The sequence below is a fragment of the Triturus cristatus genome, chromosome 9 (genome assembly GCF_964204655.1).
Source record: "Triturus cristatus chromosome 9, aTriCri1.1, whole genome shotgun sequence".
Taxonomy (NCBI): Eukaryota; Metazoa; Chordata; class Amphibia; order Caudata; family Salamandridae; genus Triturus; species Triturus cristatus.
In genome coordinates this window covers 377,599,894-377,620,465 of record NC_140592.1, presented here as the reverse complement: position 1 = coordinate 377,620,465, position 20,572 = coordinate 377,599,894, and the positions used below count along the sequence as shown (strand labels likewise).

The window sequence follows — 20,572 nt, the reverse complement described above, 5'->3', positions numbered from 1 at the left end:
CGATAAGTATCTTCGAGATGATAAGGGCAAATAATCAACATCAAATGCAGGCGTAGTTTTTGCAATTAATCTAGAACCTGAACAGTCTCATTTGATGTTTATGGACAAGTGGCATATGCTGAGTTTAATCCAAGACTCTCTGGATGGTCGAAGGGCAAACCACAGATATCCTGCCGTAGAGACGCTTGTGGTTTGCTCCTGCCTGATAGCTGGGTTGATACATTAAGACAGTAAGCATGCTCCAAATCACATTATTTTCGGTGAGTTTTGTGGTTATTGGACTATTGTATTCCTTCAAATAACTTTTTTTTTTTTTTTTTTTTTTGAAACCGTTTATTACAATCTCAAATATATACAGGTATGGGCCTACAACCTTCCGGCCGGCCGCTAAAGTGACAGAAATAACTGACATATATACAATAAGGCACTTGGCGTTACAGAGACGCTAAAGCAGGAGGTATCAACAACGTGGGCCACATGACTCTGAGCCCACAATACGGTTTCGTTTTATACAACACAACAACATAAAACCACACCCGCAAGGCAACCCGAGCGCGAAAGTGACAACATATGCTCCTCAAATGGGGGGACCCCAACCATACACTAAAATCGAAGGAGGGGAAGGGGAATAGGTCCGGGACTGGGAAAACACTGTGCCCGGGATTGAGGGAGGGGGTCATCTAGGGGGACGGAGCTGGTGAAGCGGGAGGCAACAATGGCGGCTCGCAAATACCCCCACGGTAGGCGTTCCAGGGGCCCCACACCTTCAGCCACGCCCCAGGCTTACCCCGCGCCACATACACCACCTTCTCTCGGAACATGCACCAATCCATGTGTTCTTTCCAGGCCGACACTGCCGGGGGCCTCTGGGATCCCCACAGTTGAGCGATGTCACGTTTAGCAATCATATAACCCAGCGTCACCCATCGCGTCTGCGGAACCGAGTAGTCGGTCGGTTCCCACACATTCAACAGGCATCTCCTCGCTTCAGGCACCAGCACGACATGCGTAACCGCTCGCAGGACCTCATGCACACCACGCCAGAATCGCTCCACCCTCGGACATTCCCACAGAATATGTAAAAAAGTCGCCAATGCACCGCACCCACGCCTACACAGTCCATCCTCGGCATAGCCCATACGCAGAAGCCCTGGCCCCGTCATGTACACCCGGTGAAGTATCTTAAGCTGGACGAAGCGAAGGCGAGCCGGGATGGCCACCTCCTTCGGGGAGGCCACCGCAGAAATCCAGTCCTCGTCGTCCAGCTCCAACCCATCGGCAACCCAAGCCTCGCGGAGCCCAGTCAGTAAGCCCGAGCGGTCATTAATCAACTTCTTGTAGATGAGGGAGATCGTGCTGTCCGGAACGTGGCCATCTAGCACTCTATCCTCCAGTGGGGAGGACTCCGGGATGGCGGCCACGTCTGGGAAGACAGAACCCAGTGTGTGACGGACCTGCAGGTATCGAAAGTATTCACTGCCCTGCAGCTGAAACTCCGCCTGCAGTGTCTCGAATGTTTTGAATCCTCCCCTCGTCCAGAGATCCCCCACTGTACTAATGCCTATCGTGTCCCACCTATCGAAGCCCTTCGAGGTCCATAGGGAGCCCAACCTCTCAGACGCATACAACGGTGACGCCCGGGTCAAACGGTCCTTCCATCCCATAGCTGCATTGGCCGCGTGCCATACTCGCACCATGACACGCGTGGGTCCCGTCAGGCGGGAATCGGGCACGCTAGTGTAGAGCGCTCGATTGTAATCGCCACCGGGCAGGAGCGTCTTGTCCATTTCAAATGCCGGGTTTAAGGCGGGCCCGTAAAGGCCGTGATTAATTGCAGCTAATTGGGAGGCCCAGTAATACCGCTTAATATCCGGGAGGGCAATCCCTCCGTCATACCACGGGAGCGTCAACTTTGCCAGGGCTATACGCGGCCTCCCGTCCCAGAACAGGCGGCGCTGCAAACTCTCCACCTCACGGAAGTAGCGCGCCGGGACCAGGTCCATCGAGTTCTGGAGAGCGTACAGAAAGCGCGGTAATGACATCATCTTGAACAATGCCGCCCGGCCGAGCGGCGAAAGCGGCAAGCGCCGCCAGCGCGCGACGTCCTCCTTCAAGCGCTGGAGGGGGGGAAGCAAATTCCGCTCGTAGCGGGCCACCGGGTCCAGCGTAATATAGACGCCCAGGTAACGAAACCCCTGCGAGGCAATCTGGATCGAGCAGCACCGCGGGAGAACAGGAGCCTCCCCGGAAAGCACATAGACACAGGATTTAGCCCAGTTGATGACAAGACCTGAGTTACGGCCGAAGGAGCGCAGAACATCAACCAGGACAATCAGTGATTTACGCGGGGAGGCTAAGTACAACAGGATGTCGTCGGCGTAGAGGGACACGCGGTCCTCATACTCAGGGGTCCAACGGAGACCACGGATAGAAGGGTGCCACCGCAGCCACTCCGCCAGGGGTTCCAAGGCCAGTGCAAACAGGAGCGGCGACAGGGGGCAACCCTGTCGCGTGCCCCGTCCCAGCACGAATGGGGCCGAGACTCGACCATTCACCACCACCTGCGCCAATGGGTCAGAGTACAGCAATTTGACCCAGCTGATGAATCCCGGGCCAAATCCAAATTTCGCCAACATCGCCCAGATGTACGGCCACTCGAGCGTGTCAAACTCCATGGTGGCGTCCAAGGACGCCAAGATGGCCGGCTCCCGCACGAATGGAACACGCGCGAGCACCCCGTGCAAGCGCCGCAGGTTAAGGGCCGTGTTGCGATGGGGAATAAAGCCGGACTGGTCTTGGTGGACCAGATCGCCCACCACGCCGACCAGCCGGTTGGCAAGCACCTTGGCGAGGATTTTAGGCTCCGCATTTAAGAGCGAGATCGGCCGATAGGATGTAACCCGGTCTCGCGGTCTCCCCTCCTTGTGGATAACCACGATGGTAGCTAGACGCTGGTCCGGCGGGAGGGAGCCCCGCGATTGGGCCGCAAGGAACATCGCGCGGAGGTGAGGCGCCAGTACATCCGGTCACAGCTTATACAATTCGATAGGAAGGCCATTCGGGCCCATGGCCTTGCCCGAGGCGACCGAGCGTATGGCGAGGGCGATTTCATCCGAGGTGGGAGCGGCATCCAACGAATCCCTGTCCTCCACTGAAAGCGAGGGCAGCGCGATGTCCCGCAGCAGGGCATGGGAATCCTCCTCCGAGCAGGGAGAGACCGGAGAATATACCTCGCGGAAATAATCCGCGAAGCAAGAAACAATGCCTTCCGGCTCAGTAATTCGTACACCATCCATCCTCTCAATCAGCGGGACCACACGACTAGCTCTCTCCTTCTTATCCAACCACGCAATCAGTTTGCCAGCCTTATCACCCACATCGTACAGTCGCCCCTGTTGCTCTCTGCTAAGGCCCCTGGCCGCCTCCGTGACGAGGGCCCTATAGGCCGCCTGCTTAAGGTGTAGGACATGCAGCGCCGCGTCAGTCACCCCACTCCCCAGACCACCCTCCAATTCAGTAATTTCGGCCTCCACCCGGGTCACCTCCTCCTGTGCGCGTCTGCGGGCATGGGAGATAAAGGAGAGGGCCTCCCCTCTGAGAACTGTTTTGAAGGCTTCCCACAGGGAGATAGCCGACGGGACGGACCCCACATTCTCCTCAAAATACCGTTGCAATGATTTAATCAGGTCAGCACGAATAGTGGGGTCACGCAGGTACCAAGCATTGATTGGGGCTACCCTGCCCCCTCCCCTCGGGAAGACACCCAAGTGCAACAGGAGCGGGGAATGATCTGAAATACCCCGCGCCAGATGGCGCACCTCTCCCACCCTCCCAGCATAGGCCGCAGGGACAAGGACATAATCAAGCCGCGAGAGGCTACCATGGGCACCCGAATGTGTACTGCAGCTGGGTGGGATGCTTTAAACGCCAGCAGTCCACCAATCCCAGTGTGTCCAAAAGGCCCGCTAACCACGCCTGTGCCCGGGGGAGGTCCCTAGGGGGATGACGATCCATAGTCCCAGAAGCCACCGCATTGAAATCCCCCCCAACCACCAGAAGCCCCCCCGGGAGGTCAAGGAGGAGGCGTCCCAGATCTGCAAAGGTGGTGGACTGTAGCCCCGGTGGGACGTACACAGAGACAAAGACAACTACCTTGCCCTCCATCCTCCCCACCAAGACAGTGTAGCGTCCCCTCTCATCATGGCGCACCTCGTCTATTTCTAGCGGGAGCGAGGTCTTGACCATGATGCCCACCCCCCGCGAGCCTGATGTGAAGCCCGAGTGGGCCACCAAGCGAAAGCCACGGCGATTCATGGCACAAAAGGAGTTACCAATAAGGTGTGTCTCCTGCAGAAAGACCACATCAGGCGAAATCCGTTTCAGATACTGCAGGACCACACCCCGCTTGATCCTATCCCCCAGTCCGTTAACGTTCCAGGACAACAAAGTCAAATCCCTACCCCCCATCACATAACGAAGCCATCATTTGTCCCCCCCAGAGCATCTCAAAAACAACAATACAATAACGGGTTTGCCTTGCGGTAGAAACGAACCACACCCCACCCCAACCCACCCAACCCAACAGAACTCCCCCCACCCTGCACCCCTGCATGAGCCCAAACAGCCCCCCCAAAGTGCAGTGTGCCTGTCGCCCCATAGATAAGAAAACTAACTAGTCCCCCAGAGGAGGAGGGAGATCCCCCAAGAGACCCCACACGACCTCCACAGGAGGGGAACTTACCCTAACAGTCAATAGTGACAACAACGCAGTCCAGAGCAAGGCCTACCATTAGTCCCTCAGTCCTGATCCGGCGGGCCCTCCCCACCAACCGCACCCCCCCCACCCCCCCGGCCCCGATCTCCGGGCAAAGTGTCTAGCCAGTCCCCGGCCACCTCGGGTCGATCAAAAAAGTGCGTGTGGCCATCCACCTCCACTCTCAGCTTAGCTGGAAAAAGCATCGCATATTTGAGATTCAGGTCCCTTAGGCGACGTTTAACTCCAAGAAAGCTCAATCTCTGCTTTTGGACTGCCGGAGTGAAGTCAGGATAGAAATTGATGTCCATATTGTCAAGTTTGACCGGCCCTTGTAGCCTGGAAGTCTGTAGGATAGCGTCTCTGTCCCGAAAATTGAAGATCCGGGCGATGAGAGGCCTCGGAGGGGCTCCAACCTTAGGCCTACCCCCGGGGACCCTGTGGGCACGCTCCACCGCAAAGAATTTACTCAGCCCCCGAGGCTGGAGATGGGTGAGAACCAGGTCCTCAACAAATAGATCCGCCGCCTCCGCCTCGCATCCCTCCGGCACCCCGAGAATGCGGACGTTGTTCCTCCGGGCCCGACCCTCGGAATCCTCCAGCCGACGATTCATCAGGGCGCTCGCCTGGCCAAGCCTGCGCACCTCCTGTTGGAGGGCCGCCACGTCCGTTGTGAGGCCCGTGGTAGAGTGGGCCAAAGAGTCGACCCGGTCGTTGGTTTTAGACAAATCAGCCCTCACGAGGCCCACGTCCACGAGGACCGAGTCAATCTTCTGCGCCAGAGTGTCGAAGCGCTGGTCCACCGAGGCCTTCATCTCGGCGATGGCGCCCATGACGTCTCGGAGGGTCAGGTCCGTGGGCAGAGCGGAAGCATCAGTCGGGCCCGTAGGGGACCTACGCGGCGCCTCTGGGGATCCCTTCTGGAGTGTGTAGCGGTCCATACTGTTGGATTGCTGGGCCGCGCCACGGCGGGTCGATTTTATCTTAGCCCGATCGCCATCTTGTTTTGTGGACATGGTTTCAATCCCCAAGACGAGTCAGTCTCCTCAAGAAAGGGGGGGGCCGACAATCCAGTTCAAGGGGTCCAGGGGGGAGCGACCACCGCTCCGCAGGACGGACCGCAGCTGGCGGACCGGCAGGGCACCCCAGCGAGACCACACCACCGCACACCGCCCCGCAACCCAACCTCGCCTGGCAGCAAGGAGGGCGCAAAAGCGAAAGTGAAAGTGCGGGGTACGCGAGTCACCCAGCCTTGCCCGCCGCTGTTGTTCACTTTGTGTCCGGATCGCCCCACAACTCCAGTACGGGGGGCCGGTGTGGAGAAGGCCGCAAACCTCAATCGATGCTCCTGCCGGTGTCCGAGGTCCGATTTAAAAACGGAAAACGGGCGTCACCTCTGCTCGGGCTCACAAATACAGTCCCCTCATCTGGGACAGGATTCTGTCAGGATTTATGCAGGAGGTCGCGGAGGTCCTCGGGAGCCTCGCACCTACGCGGCCATCTTGGTTGCGCGCTAGGCTCCTCCTCAAATAACTTTTTTAAAGCATCTTTTTAACACCGACACAATGTTGTGAAGTAGATGCTATATAATACGATATTTGGAAAGTCTAAGGGCCTTATTTAGAGATTGACAGACAGGGACTGTCTGCCCTATTACAAGCGCTGTTGACAATAGTGCACTTATAATACAGCGGATAGGACACCTGCCCAGTTTGTGACTGAATACCCTGCCCACCAAGCTCTAAATGAAGCCATAATTCCTAGTTTCTTTTGCTATAAGTAGTACCCACCAAAGTTTAATGGAACATGCAATTTGTGTGGTTCACACACACAGTGATTTAGTCTGCGGTGTGTATTCCTGGATGTTTGCCAAAGGCAGTCTGACAGCTTATGTGTGCCTAGAATTGCACAAGTTCTTCTTCTCCAGTGAGAAGTACCTGAGGGAACCATGAAACCAGAGTCTGTGTCTTTTCATTGCTAATTGTACTCTTGTACCATTCAAATCCATTATTGCTTTTTTGTGTTCTTAATGTTATTCTAATGAAAGTTATGGCAGTGTATTGCTGCCCATTAAGGTACTCTCTTTCACCCTTGTGTTACATACCTCTGTCTGTGGGTTAGCTGAGCACTACCTGTGCAAGAGCATGCTTAAGTGTGCCTGTCTACTATAGGGATGTACGCTACTCTCCTGCAAACTATCCGTGGTAAATCCATCTCAGCGGGAAAATCACAGGAACTCTGCTTGTGAGCCTCGCTCAGAAGAAAATGTGCATATTCAACTGTCTAGATCCCATACCCCATAGCTTTATTTACACAACACTCCTTTTGCAACATGGCAGAACCTAAGAATGCAGAACCATAGCCATATGCCCCCGCCCTCCACCAGACCTTTGTGGTCCACACACAATCGTGAAATAGTGTTAATTTTTGTATCCATCGAAGCCAGGGGCTATTCCGCCCTCCCTGGCAGCATCTACCAAACATTACCTACACCTGCTCTGGGGTGACTGCGCAGTAATTGGTCAGACATCAGTAAATGTGTGCAAGTAGGTGTGAGGTCTATTCCTCTGCCAAGAGTCCACTTAAGTGTTTGACTACTCCTAGAGTTTCTGTCTGCAGAGCGTGAGATGTAGCCGTGACTTAGGGCCAAAGGTCCGCCCCTAGTGTGTTAGGCAAGAATCCAACTGTTCCCTCTAAAAATGCATACCTTGATTGCTGGGCATGGAGGTGACTCTTTAAACATCCCACATCTACTGGCAATATGAGGAGCCACAGGTTTGGCTGCAGTGACTCCTCTCCATCCTCTGCACCTCAGTTGTATCTCGCAAGACCAGCCAGATGCTATGAACAGCCTGTGGGAACCTGCTTGTCAGTCACTTGACTAGGTTTAGTTTCAAGACTTGCCTTCCCCAAGGTACCTAAAGAGTATTGCCCATCCTCAAGGTTCCTCCTGAAGAAGCGATAACTGTCTTCCTGCTACTAAGGTTGGCAGGGTAAAAACCTGGAAGCATTGTCCCATGAGCAGTGTTCGCGCACAAGAACCTGTGTTGAGATCAGTTCAATCAATCAATCGATAACTTTTATTTCGACTACCAAGCCATAAAAAGTTTGCAAACACATAAAAAGGGATATAATCAATATTTCATACAATCCTCCTATTTACACGAAATAAAAACTTTACATAAAATTGGAAGATAGTTAGTCCAGTGACTGTTCATGTTGGTACTATATACAGCTTTATGACATATTGAAATATATTAAACCTCAGGTGGAAATAGCAATCCATAAAAACATTTATACATTTAAAAATAATTCCAATAACTGTTCATGTCGATACTATATACAACTTTATATTATATTATATTGAAATAGATTAAACCTCAGGTGCAAATAGCAATCTACAAAAACATTTATATATTTAAAAAGTAAGTCATAACAAAATGGTTTAGACAGTAAGAACCCTATAAGAGTAAAAAGCAACCAAGAAATCTTGCAAAGGCTTTTCTAAATGTTTGATATTCAACATTTTAAAATTTGCAATTACCTAGGGCCTTCTTCCTTTGGTTCCAAGCACTATGTGGATAGTGAGATACAGCAAAAACTATTTATTCTCTTGGGTCACTTTTCAATAGCCTTGCAGCTTCCCAATAATGCTTCACTCCCATAAGTTTACATACTGCTATCAACCAGTTCTAACTACAGTTGAGTTTTCTGGAAAATTAGAGACTTCACATACATTGTTGCCCCTGCAAGGAGAACCAATCAGAATCCCAACAATATATGTCCAAAATAAAGGCTTGCATCATCTTTCTGTTTTTTAAGGCGGTGCAGTGTTTGACTTTTCAAGCATGTGGCTTGCCCAGTGCTCTACAAAACCTTGCAACTCCTGCGGTGTCTCACAGTACCTTCATCAGTTTAGCAACTTAGTCCTGCAAATTTAAATAGACAAATTATTCCCAGGACCGTTATAACGTAAACCTTTTGCACGAGGAACATCTCACTTGCTAACTCACCTTTCAGTGCCTCTATTTCTGCCGCTAAACTTTCTTGTTTGCATCCATCTGAATTGCTTTTCCTTACCTTGATTGCAGATACTGAAGCGTGGTGGCCATGTGAATGATCGTGATGGGCTGACCGATATGACTCTCCTTCACTACGCGTGCAAGGCCGGTGCTCATGGTGTGGGTAAGGAAGCACAACACCAGCTGCTGTCCCCCTAAGCAGACATTTGATGCAACTGTTTGATGGGCCAGAGGGAGGCTCAGTGTTTTTCTGATATATAGATGCAAGAAACAAATGTGCAATTCCACAGGGGTATGGATACACAGATTACCTCTTCTGTGTAATGTCAGATGTAGTCAAGTGTGATGTGGTATCACACTCACCTGCATCAGGCAACAATTTGCTAGTTCCTCAGCTGCATTTACTTGTGACTTGATGCTTCAAACTAGATCTTTACTGTCAGTGGGTTTTATACTGTGGGTGAAACCTTAGCAATACCCAGTGGTGGCTTCATTGGCTATGTGTGGATTTTCTGACTATAGCATTAAGAGTATGACACTGTAACATTAGTCTAAAGTATTACCAAACTGTGCTGTTGTCAATACTCCCATGTAATTCAAGCTCTAGCCTCACTCCTAACTAGCCTTTAATTTGGAAATTGTTGTAAAACAGAGATAACCTCCAAACTTACCTGTTGCAGGTGATCCAGCTGCTGCCGTACGACTGTCCAACCAGCTCCTCCTCCTGGGGGCAGATGTGACATTGCGCAGCCGATGGACGAACATGAACGCACTGCACTATGCAGCCTATTTTGATGTCCCTGAACTGATCCGTATCCTGCTCAAGTCTTCTAAACCCAAAGGTACATTACAAAGGAGGGGGCTATGGCGCACTTCATGAACCCTGATGCTGGTCAGGTTGTAGGCTAAGAGAGGAAAGGCTGTGTATATGTCACATTAGGAAGTTCTGGCACCACTTCCTAGGTCCTCATTATGAGTATTGTGGAATTTGGTGTCAGGATACTGGAGGAGGGAATCTAACATTCTGACCGGTATCCCCACCACAGGTTCCAACGATTACTAGCGTTTCCCAGGAATCTAAAATTACTGCTCAGACCTAGTAATACTGCAAATTTTTCAGGGCACTTTTTCTTGATTCTGGCATAATAAAATGCTGACATTTTCCACCTACTCTGGGCAGGAAGAAAGTGTCAGCTGGAGGGCCGGTGAAGGGTCAGGGCGCTTAGTGGGGGAAAGGGGTGCAAGACAGGCTTGTGTCAGCCTGGAAGGAAGCATTGTTTGCTCCCCCTATATTACTGCAGGGTTTGGATGGGTGCTAGGCTGTCATGCTGCCCACTGCTTCTGCCCTTGCAGCAATCAGTAGCGGCCCATGCAATAAGAGCGGTGAGGCAGGGTTGGGGGTACTTCGACAGACCCCCCAACCACCTAACCGCTCTTATCTGAATGGGCCAAGGCCGGCAGCAATACAGACAGGCCCAGTGTCTATAGGTCTGGTATTATTGACCCCAGAGTTGCAGAATTTCACCTGGAGTTATCGCTTCAGGTGAAATAGCACAACTCATTATGAGGGAGAGTACAGCATAGACTTTTCACTTTTAGGGGAGGGTTTCAGAGGGGGCCAGTTCCTTGCTCCTGAGTTATTTTCAATGAAGCAAGACTGCTGTGACAAAGTGAGAGACTCTGCTCGCCCTCAAAGATGGTGCGATAAAGCATAGGATGCAGTCAGACATGTATGAATGGCATACATTATAAGATTCATTGATTTGAGATATTTGGAAGAGGTGTGGGTGTTCCGAGAATACAAGTCATAAGTGGACTTCCATGACATCAAATGTACTACATCAATGTACAGTTACAGTGACAGCCCTAAATCAAAACTAGAACAAAGGAGATTAATACTACCACGATGTAGATGCAGGTGGATCATAGGTTTGGCTAACCCAATCAGGATGTGCAGACATAAAGCCATTTCTTAAACTTTCTGTAACTGCCAGGCAAATCTTTGCTGTGGGACACAGTACAATGCTAATAATGCCTCCATCACCATGGGAGATGACTCCTATGGTGAGGGGAACATTACATTGTTTACTTTCAAAAAGAAAATCACATTTTGGGATTTTCATCTTGAAAATAAAATAAGAAAACTATTTCGTGCACGGCTGCGTCATGCTGATGCAGCCCTGCACCACACAGCAAAATGTGTTGGCAGGAACCGCTGTGACAGTGGTCCCTGACAATCAGTGGTGTAGCTAGAAGGGGCAGGGGGTGGGCGGTCCGCCCTGGGCAGCACTCTTTTTTGGGGCGGCTGAGGTGAGCAAGTCGTGTCTGTCGACTATCATCATCCCCGGCCCCCCTTCAAGAACAAGCCGTTTGTCGGCCGCCAACCCCCCACCCCCTCCCTGAACAAGTCGTCCTTCGGCCGGCACCCCCCCGCTCTTACCCCCACTTAGGGGCCACCGCGGGTGGCAGTAGGTCTAGCTACGCCACTGCTGATGCATTATAAACGACCGCCTGCTTGGTGGTCATTTATAATTGTGGCGGGCGGTCCCTCAGCCAGGGGGATGAAGCAATTTACTCCATCCCCCTGGCATAATAATGGGCTGCCCGCCAACTTATAATTGAGGCCCTTAGTTCCTTCAAATAGCATATAAAACTATCACAATGAATCAGCATTGACCTTCCATTCAAGGGTAAGCTTTAAAGGAAGAGGGAGGGTTAGTGTTAGGATAAGGGCAAGGGGAGATTTACCCTTTGGTGTATGGTTAGGATTGCTCATGGGGTAAGATTCAAGCTTATGCTGAATTTATAGGGTGAGGGTGAGTATTAAGAATAAAATTAGTGTTGAGGTTGGGGGGGGGGCTAGAGTTTGTGTTAGGGCCAAGATTGGGATAAGGTGGAGTGTTAGAGTTAAGTTAAAGGCTAAATGTGGTGTAGATGTACTCGTGATGTAGTAAAATCTATGCAGTAGGTAATTTAATTTAATTTAATACATACATGGTGAAAGTACCTGCAGTACTTTGACCATGTATGTATTAAGTGCGATGTAGTGGCTCTTATAATGCGATAGCTTGATGTAGTGGTAGTGATGTAGTAGATGATATTTTATGATATGACACGTCAGGTACTAATATCTTTCTCCCAAATCCTGTGGCCAGTGAGATTACCTCCTCTCAAGTTCAAGTGTTAGGTAAAAATGATATCAAACCAATTCTTAGCCCTAAATGTGGAAAACACCATGGCTCACCAGACATATTTTCTGGTGTAAGTCAAGAAACAACTCCTTTCACTTATTTGTGGGAATTAAGTGATTTTCTGCTGCTAACGAGTGCATATATAACTTTCACCCGTTAAATTACATGAAAGTAGCAGTTGTGATCTAGTTGATTACAGAGCATGACTCAGAACTCGACTAAATTGCTGCTTCTAAAGCTCTTTTACACCATAAAAGTGGTGGCTTTACAGGTCAACCCTGTGGCTAATCCGTAGTGTGCAATACAAGCTAGCTAAATCTGATCATACTGCGAGTTTCCACTTGAGCAATGAGGCGCGGATAAAGATGAGGAAAAGTAAAAGCTATGCTATTGTCAGTCACATAACTCAATTATCAATGGATTTTAGGGGGCTTCTATGGTGTCTGTCACATAAGGACAGGTTGGTAATCATTATCTTTTATGATAGACCTTGTGTTTGATCCTTGTTTGTTGTAGTGGTGAATACAACGTGCAGTGACTTCAACCACGGAACTGCGCTGCATATTGCTGCATCCAATCTGTGCCTCGGAGCTGTGAAGTGTCTGTTGGAGCATGGCGCCAACCCCAACGTAAGGGTAAGGACAATATAGGTGTACTTGCACTGGAATATCATGCAAGAGGATATTGATTAAGATGTCATAATCAATGGAGTTAATAGCCACAAACAAACACAGCAGTTTCATAGAAAAGAAATAGTGATTTCCTAATTGGGATTCACAAAAAAATCGCAATTAGGTAATCGTGATTCCTATTTTCTTACATCTAGCCCTAAATGCACTAAATCTCAAAGAATGGTGGAATGAACTTAAAGGACCATGTTATTGAGAGTCTATAATTGGACCATATTCACAAAGATAAATGTACACATGTAAATTTACTCACTCATATTTCTACTCACGCACAGGATGTAAGTCTACACTTTTTTGCCATTCAACATTTCCAGCTACAGACTTTACCTGTCACCTCTATCTCAGTACAGGAGGAGGCGTAAGGGAGGCACAACGCGGAGAAATAGCTTTATTTCTCCTCGTTTTTCCTTTTTCTCAATGTGCTGCATTCTGCAGCACACATAGAAAGAGGAAAAAGCCTCTGAGATTATTTTTGTGCAAGAGGGTTTCCCTTCCTGCACAAAAATAATCATCCCTGCAACGCAGGTACCCTTGCACCATGGTCCGAAGGTGCCTGCATTGTGCGCCGGCGCAGGGGAAAAGGACAGGAATGCACCGTATCACAATGATACGGGGCATTCCTGATCTTTTCTTTTGCCGCAGGGCAGCGCCACAGGAAGTACTGCGGCGCTGTCCTATTGAAAAACCTCCTAAATGAGGCCTTATCTTTGTTAATCGATATTTGGTAAATGTAATTAAAACTTGTGTTAACTTAATATATATTATTTTTAAAAATGTTAAGTATTAATTTTCTAAATAATAAAATATTTCGTTTTTCATTTTGTATAGTTTTTAAGACTACACTGAATTATATATACATATATTTTTGATGAAAGCAGGTTTTGCCAAAACGGGTCACTGACTGCGTGAAGGAATAAACAACTTGATCTGAAATCCCTCTGGATTGCTGGTGCTATTTTTGTAGGAGAGAAGAACTGTGGATCTCATTGGTTAGTGGGGTCCGATACCCACTGCCAAGCGCTGGCACCGCCAGTGAGAAAACACCCCTGTTGGATTGGAGCAAACATACATATAGTGTAATATATATATATATATACATTTGGTAGTGTGTTGCCATACCTTCGAGTTGCCATGTGAAATACTAGACTCACTTTTGTATTTTGTATTTTTGTATTAGCATGTCCCGCATTAAAATCCTCCTTATCCTTCCCTAAACAGCTCCTTAAATTTTCCTAAAACCCTCACATTTAGTAGTATTTCCATTTTCCAGCCACTCAACCTGGTCCCTCCCACATATATTACAAAAACGTATACCTCCATGTGCAGAGACCACTGCCACGTTAGTGGAGATCTCCACACAGAAAACATAGGGAGGGGCAGAGGTGTCCACAGTTAGTTTTGTGAATAGTATTTTGTAGTACTTAAATAACACTACTGCAGTACTACTTCACACACTACAAGGTGCAGTTTGTGAATAGACTCCTGAGCATCTAGATGGATAATTGATAATTGAAAAATATGATTTAATTTGGGCAAAGGGGTTGACGATCATGTGGAATAAAAAGCAAAACCAGTCATAAGACAAGGAGCGTTAAGGTTTTTAAAAAAAATTCTTGCCATTGCATGAGAAATAGTTTATTCAAAATTGTTAAATGATCTCTTTTCTATTAGGCATCCTTTTTCTTGACTGTTCCACTGAAGGTTTTGCATTCTTTAAAAAATAAAAAGAGTATGGCTGGTAAGAATTTTAAGTGATCTGGAGAAAAGTCTTCAAGTTTCTGATACCCTTTCCCAATTATTTCCGCATTTTCCAAAATTGTGTGTGTTTCAGAGTCTTGAAACACAATCCACAACTCCTCTTTCTGGGCCATCTACATTGAAATTCTATGTGGAAAGGGGACAATCTTTTAAATGAGCGATAAGGGGACACTAAATGCAAACACTAATTAAACAACAGTACAATCCAGGACCATGATTACACAGGAAAGGGGCAGATTACATGGTTTGTGAGTTCTTAAGGGCTGCCGGTTTGTATGTTTCGTGGCCTCTTCTTGAAGAAGAGACCAGAGATTAAAATGATTTGTCTCTAGGAACCACTGAGGTTGTGGTGTGTTAGAGTATCAGTATTACAGTACAATGCAGTTGTTTAGTGTCCCTGTGATGTATTTCAATGTATTGGGCCAGCATCACTTTGTTGCTGTGCAGAGTACTTTTTAGTTAAAATTAAGATGCAATAAAAAGTGGTGGGATACAACCCCTTGAATATTGTGCAGTCTATTAAGTTATCCATGAGAATGCACTGCACTGTGGTGTGTTAGGGTCTCATAGGTGGAGCTTTGTGGATTAGTGCCTCTAGATTACAGCAGAGTGGTATGTGTCCCTATGATTGAGTGCCTGTGATTGGTGTGCGCTTCAGCATTTAGAGCAGTCTGGTATGGAGGTTTGGATAGGATACTCTAAGATGAGATTGTTTAGCATTTATAGTGGAAGTGTAGGGTAATTAACTAGTGTCATAAGGATGCATGCAGTGCAGTGCGGTGAATTAGCATCAATAGGGTACAGTTGAGATTTGTGTTCTTACAGTGTATTACTGTGATGTGCTAGCATCCATGGGTTCCGTGTGATAGGCTGGTACCCATAGGATGCAGTACAGTGTCACTAGGAAGCAGTATTGTTCTCCAGAGCTTGCATTATAGTGGGTTGGTGTCCCTAGGATACAATGTATTGTGCCTAGGTAGTGTCCCTAGAATGCAGGTCCGGCCTCTGGGTTAGTCTCCTTAGCTAATAATGCTGTTTGTTTGAATAAATGTACGTGTATGTCTGTGTATGGGGTTAGCCCTCCTAAAGTGCAGTGCTCAGTGTATGTAGGCTCCTGTGCAATGTAGTGGGTTATTATCCCCATGACGTAGCTCTAAGTTATGCTATGTTGTTAATTGTGTTTAGAGCACTTATGCCCAAAGACTATCTGGCAGTATAGACAAGAGCAAGATGGTGGGTTAGGGCACATAGGGTGCAGTGAGTGTGATTGGATTGTGTTCCATGGGCAAGTGGTGTGTACTGTCACTAGGATGTGTTGTCTAGTATGATTTGCTGTTTTTATAATACACTATTATGGATGAGTGATCTTGGTATGTAATGTAATGTACTTGGTTAGTGTCCCTGTGTGTTGTGGTAGGTTGGTTTTCCTGTAATGCAGTTCTTTTGTGCATCATTAGTGTTTAGGATGCAGTGCAGAGTTGCAAGTTAGAGACCGTAGAATGCAGTACATTGTATTAGGTGAGGGTTAGGTGATGTGCACAGCACGCAGTGCAGGGTACATGTGGTACATTTTTCACCAAGACAGCTTGATTTAGAAATCTGATTGAATCAATGAACCAATCAAAACTCTTTCTTGCTCCCATGTGCATAAGAATTAGTACAGAGCTTCACTTGGTGTACATGTTTCACACTTGAATTCCGAGCTTCCGTTTTCTTCTTTAGGTTTGCATGCATTTCACTGGATTTCAGAGCTTAAGCTGTTCCTAGCTTAACCTCTGACTTAAGATCTCTCTATCTCCAAACTAACCAACAACCTGGCTGAATAAATCAGTGACACCATAATCATCATCAAATACAAAGCATTTCAGATGTTAGAAAACAATCACACTAACATCAGTATCACAGTTAATACAATTTAATATAAAATTACATTATCATTTGCTTAAAAACAGTTGCCCCTTAAAATATTCTTAAGATTAAATAATTGCAACATGCTATGTAAAAATAAATCAGTGACACATACACACATGGCTGCTCCATTATTAAATATATTTATCAGAAACAAGGGAACCCAGAAAGGTAATTGAGGACCTTGGGTAATCGTTAAGTACAAACAACAGTGATCATCAAATAGTTGGGATAGTGATTAGATAAATATAGTTATGAATCGATACTATATTCTGGAAGTCCAGCCGGACAACCGATTTAATTATTCCAATTTTTAGATTTTCATACATATAACAAATTACATGTGGGACACAGTCCTGTGTCCAAATAGAACAATGACATTAACAAAACAAAACAGGGCATTTCAGGCAAGACACAATTTGAAGCTTTTTCGATTATCCAGTGTTATAAGCTTTTTACAAAACAGCTATTGCACTTTTTCAACACAATGGAGTAACGTGCATGCTATTTTAGAGGGGGTCGACGACGTTTCGATCCTTTTAGAGGAATACCAGGATCATCATCAGGACTTTGATGTGTACAAGCCTGATAGTGAACGAAATTGCCTGCGGGGAAACAAAAAAAGGGGGGTGGATGTAGAAAAGGAAAATAAAGGAAAAATAAAGAGATTTTTCAGGCGGTCCGCTCGTGGTCTGTTGAACATGGTGAATTCACACAGGGGACGCAAGTGTCGTTCCAGGAGTGCATGCGGATGTGTAGGCATGCGTAGGGTACATGGGTAAGTGAACGGATGGCCTATCGAGGTGGAAGAATGAGAAGAAGTCAAGGCGGTTGATGTGAGAACATATATCGGAGGAGCATGCGAATGAAGGGCATGCATAAGGAATAGAACTTAGATCCACTAAGTAACGGGCGCGAGTAAGCTATATGTGGGGGTAGCTAGGAAGGATAACCGGTATTGGTGATGAATTGACTAATAAGAGCAATTAAAGGAGCCGCCGGTTGGACGTGTGCTGAGTGTGAGATGATAAACTCATGCGACTAAGCAGGGTGGGGGGCAGGAGTTAAATTGCATATAGAGTAACCGTAAGTTGAATGGACGCGAAGTACGTGATGAGGACTCATGCGTCTAGGCAGGGTGGAATGACCGTGGGTGCCGGTGGTGCTATGTAGCGACCAGGTGGGGGGCTGAACCGTTAGAGGAAGTGAAACTCACCTGTTCTCGTAAGAGAGCAAAAGGCCGTTCAGCAACTATGGTGAGAGCTCAACGGTGAGAGCTGGAGGGCAATGGCGCGGAAGTGCCGGAGCCACGGGAACAATTATTCACCGATTTAAGGCAGACAGGATTACTAAAAACGGAAAATGGTGCGTTAAAATTGGTGCGTTTAAAACGAGTAGTGATTTGTGGCGAACAACCAGGAAGTGGTGGAATAATAGTTACCTGGGTGAGAAAGTAATTCCACAATTATGCGAGGTCCAAACGATGCACTGCGGAGAAAATCAAGGTATAAGCGCGGTGTTGGTGCCTAACACGAGACAGGGACAAAAAGGATTCAAGTGCTTACCGGGATTCTGCCAGGTACTGCGGCTTACAGTGAACCGAGTGACGGGGTGAGGAGCGTGGAGTGTCCATAAATACTGAAGAGGTGTGCTTGGGGGACTAGAGCGGGTGAGAGCGGCGCCGTCTTGGGGAAGAAAGATAGCCAGGGAAGATAGACTAAGGAAGTTCCTTAGAATGCAAGGGAAGTGAAGACAGACCAAGCAGATCAATTGTTATATTTTACACAAAAACGCAATTGCGGCAGTTCATAATTATGAGGGTATTAAATTGAAAAGTTGACCAAGGAATCTGAAGTAGGAGAGAATATGCTGTCAATGGACCTGTGGTGTATAAAATGCGAAGGAATTACAACTCATTACATTACGGTCTAAACTGTGCCATAATCGTGTTAAACCACATAGTTAACCAAAGGAGGAGGACCTCTAAGAGTTACAAGGGGAGAGGAGGCAGCGCGATCTAAGGATGGCAAACAACCGATATAGGACAAATTGTTACAGGACCAAGGCAGAATTGACATGAGCATGAGAGTACAATGTGTCAGAAAACAGTACGGAATTTCAAAAAACAAGAGGGTTCATAATGTCAAAGGAGGTTAGTCCAATCCTCACTGCGATTCAGGCCCTGCCTGATGCTGTCAGTGAGGATGATCATTCTGAGTTCTTCTTTATTCAAGATTTTCGCAATGTCTCCTCCTCTTGGCGGCTGTTTGATGCATTTAAGCACTGTCCATTTAATATCAACATCGTTGTGCCCCATTTCAATGAAATGTTCAACAAGGGGGGCATTTGGGGTTTTGCAGCGCACTCTGCTTCTGTGTTGGCCAATCCGCAATTTCACCTTCTGTGTTGTCTGCCCAATGTAGATCTTGTTGCATGGGCAAGAGATGAGATAAATAACATTACTCGTATTACAGTTCGAGAAGGAATTAAGAGTGATGGGCACATTTTTAAATACAAAGTCTTTACCTTCCATGGTAGTGCTACAAACATTAAAGTTGCCGCATTTGGCATGTCCAACTAGAGGGTCTAACCCCCAAAGTGCATCAAGAGTGACCATCGGACGGGGGGAAGGTAAAGCTGCTCTTACCAAATGGTCCTTTAGGTTCCGGTTCTTACGGAACGCAAAAATAGGGCGCTCTATTGAGAAATTACCTGCATTGATCACCGGCCAGTGTTGCAAAATGGATTTTCGAATTTGGTTGGATGCTGGGGAAAAGGTGGTGACACAGACTAGGCGGTTGGCATTGGTTTTGACTTTTGGTGACAGTAGGATTTCTCTTGGACAGTACCAAGCTCGGTTTTGTGCATTTCTTACCAATCTTTTGGGGTAACCACGGGCTCTCAGTTTGTTGGTGAGAACGAGAGCTTCAGAAAAATAGTCATCCTTTGAAAAACAGTTACGTCTAATGCGGAGAAATTGGGAATATGGTAAAGAGTCTCTGAGTGCTCGGGGGTGGTGGCTTTCATACCTAAGTAATGTGTTTCTCTCTGTGGTTTTTCTGTACAGTTTGGTTAATAGTTCACCTTCAGAATGATATATGGTTAGGTCAAGAAATGGGATTTGTGATCTGTCATGTGTATTGGTGAAGTTGAGACCAGAACAATTATTATTGAGCCAGTGATTAAATTGGGAAAGTGTGTCCTCGTTTTGATGCCATATCAGGAAAATGTCATCTATATAGCGACGCCATATAATGATGCCTGGAAGGAATGGGTTAGTGGCATCAAGGATGGTAGTCATTTCTAGATGATCCATGTAGAGGATCGCTAGGTTAGGCGCAAAAACTGCGCCCATCGACGTACCTTTTACTTGCTGGTAGTAATCATTCTCGAAGGTAAAAAAGTTACGGGTCAGGCATAGTTCAAGCAGCTGGATAATGAAAAGTGTCGGGACAGGGTGGGGGCGCGGCCTCGAGTCCAAGATCCCCTGGATCACGAGAAGTGCTGGGATTTGTGGAATATTAGTGTAGAGTGATTCTACATCCATGGTACAGAGGATATCAAGGGTGGGATCAAAGGGGTGATGCTCGATAAGATTTATCATCGCCATACTATCTCTAATATAGCACTGAGTATGTGGTACGAAATCTTTGATAAAGTGGTCAATATATTGACCTAAGGGCTCTAGAATGGACCCGCAACCAGAAACTATGGGTCGTCCGGGGGGGTTGGTCTGATTTTTGTGGACCTTTGGTAAGGTGTAAATGACTGGTGTGCGTGGGGATTTCACATTGAGGAATAGGAATTCTTTCTGGCTCAGAAAGCCCTCCAATTTTGCTTCTGTAGTGATTTGTAAGATAAGTGTCTGTAGCTCTTTGGTTGGGTTCGTGGGAAGTCTGCAGTAATGATCTGTGTTTGATAATTGGCGTTGGATTTCTCCTATGTACGTTACTCTTTCTTGAAGTACAATGCCTCCGCCCTTGTCGGCTGATTTAATGACTAGGGAATCATTCATTTTCAGGGAGGTGATGGCTTTCTTTTCCGCAAGAGAGATATTGTAGGGAATGAAACGTTTTTTGGATTCCAGGATGGATAAATCGTTCAGAATCAGTTTTTCAAAAGTGGCTATTTCACTGGGAATCATGTTGGTGGAGGGGGAGAAGGTGGATGGAGGTCTGAAGGGAGTGTTAGAGATTGAAGAAGGGGAAGGATTTAAAAGAAAAAATGTATGTAGACGAAGACGTCTAAAAA

The 20,572-nt window shown here is 47.2% G+C and overlaps 1 protein-coding gene across 1 annotated transcript in view; it reads left to right on the top strand.

Annotated features, from left to right (window-relative positions):
* Positions 1–20,572, top strand: part of CLIP3 (CAP-Gly domain containing linker protein 3) — a 193,269-nt gene that overhangs the window by 104,348 nt on the left and 68,349 nt on the right. The window contains exons 4-6 of the mRNA XM_085625217.1: positions 8,845–8,938; positions 9,456–9,617; positions 12,483–12,601. Of these exons, the coding sequence (XP_085481343.1) occupies positions 8,845–8,938; positions 9,456–9,617; positions 12,483–12,601 (375 nt within the window). The remainder of the gene's footprint in view (positions 1–8,844; positions 8,939–9,455; positions 9,618–12,482; positions 12,602–20,572) is intronic.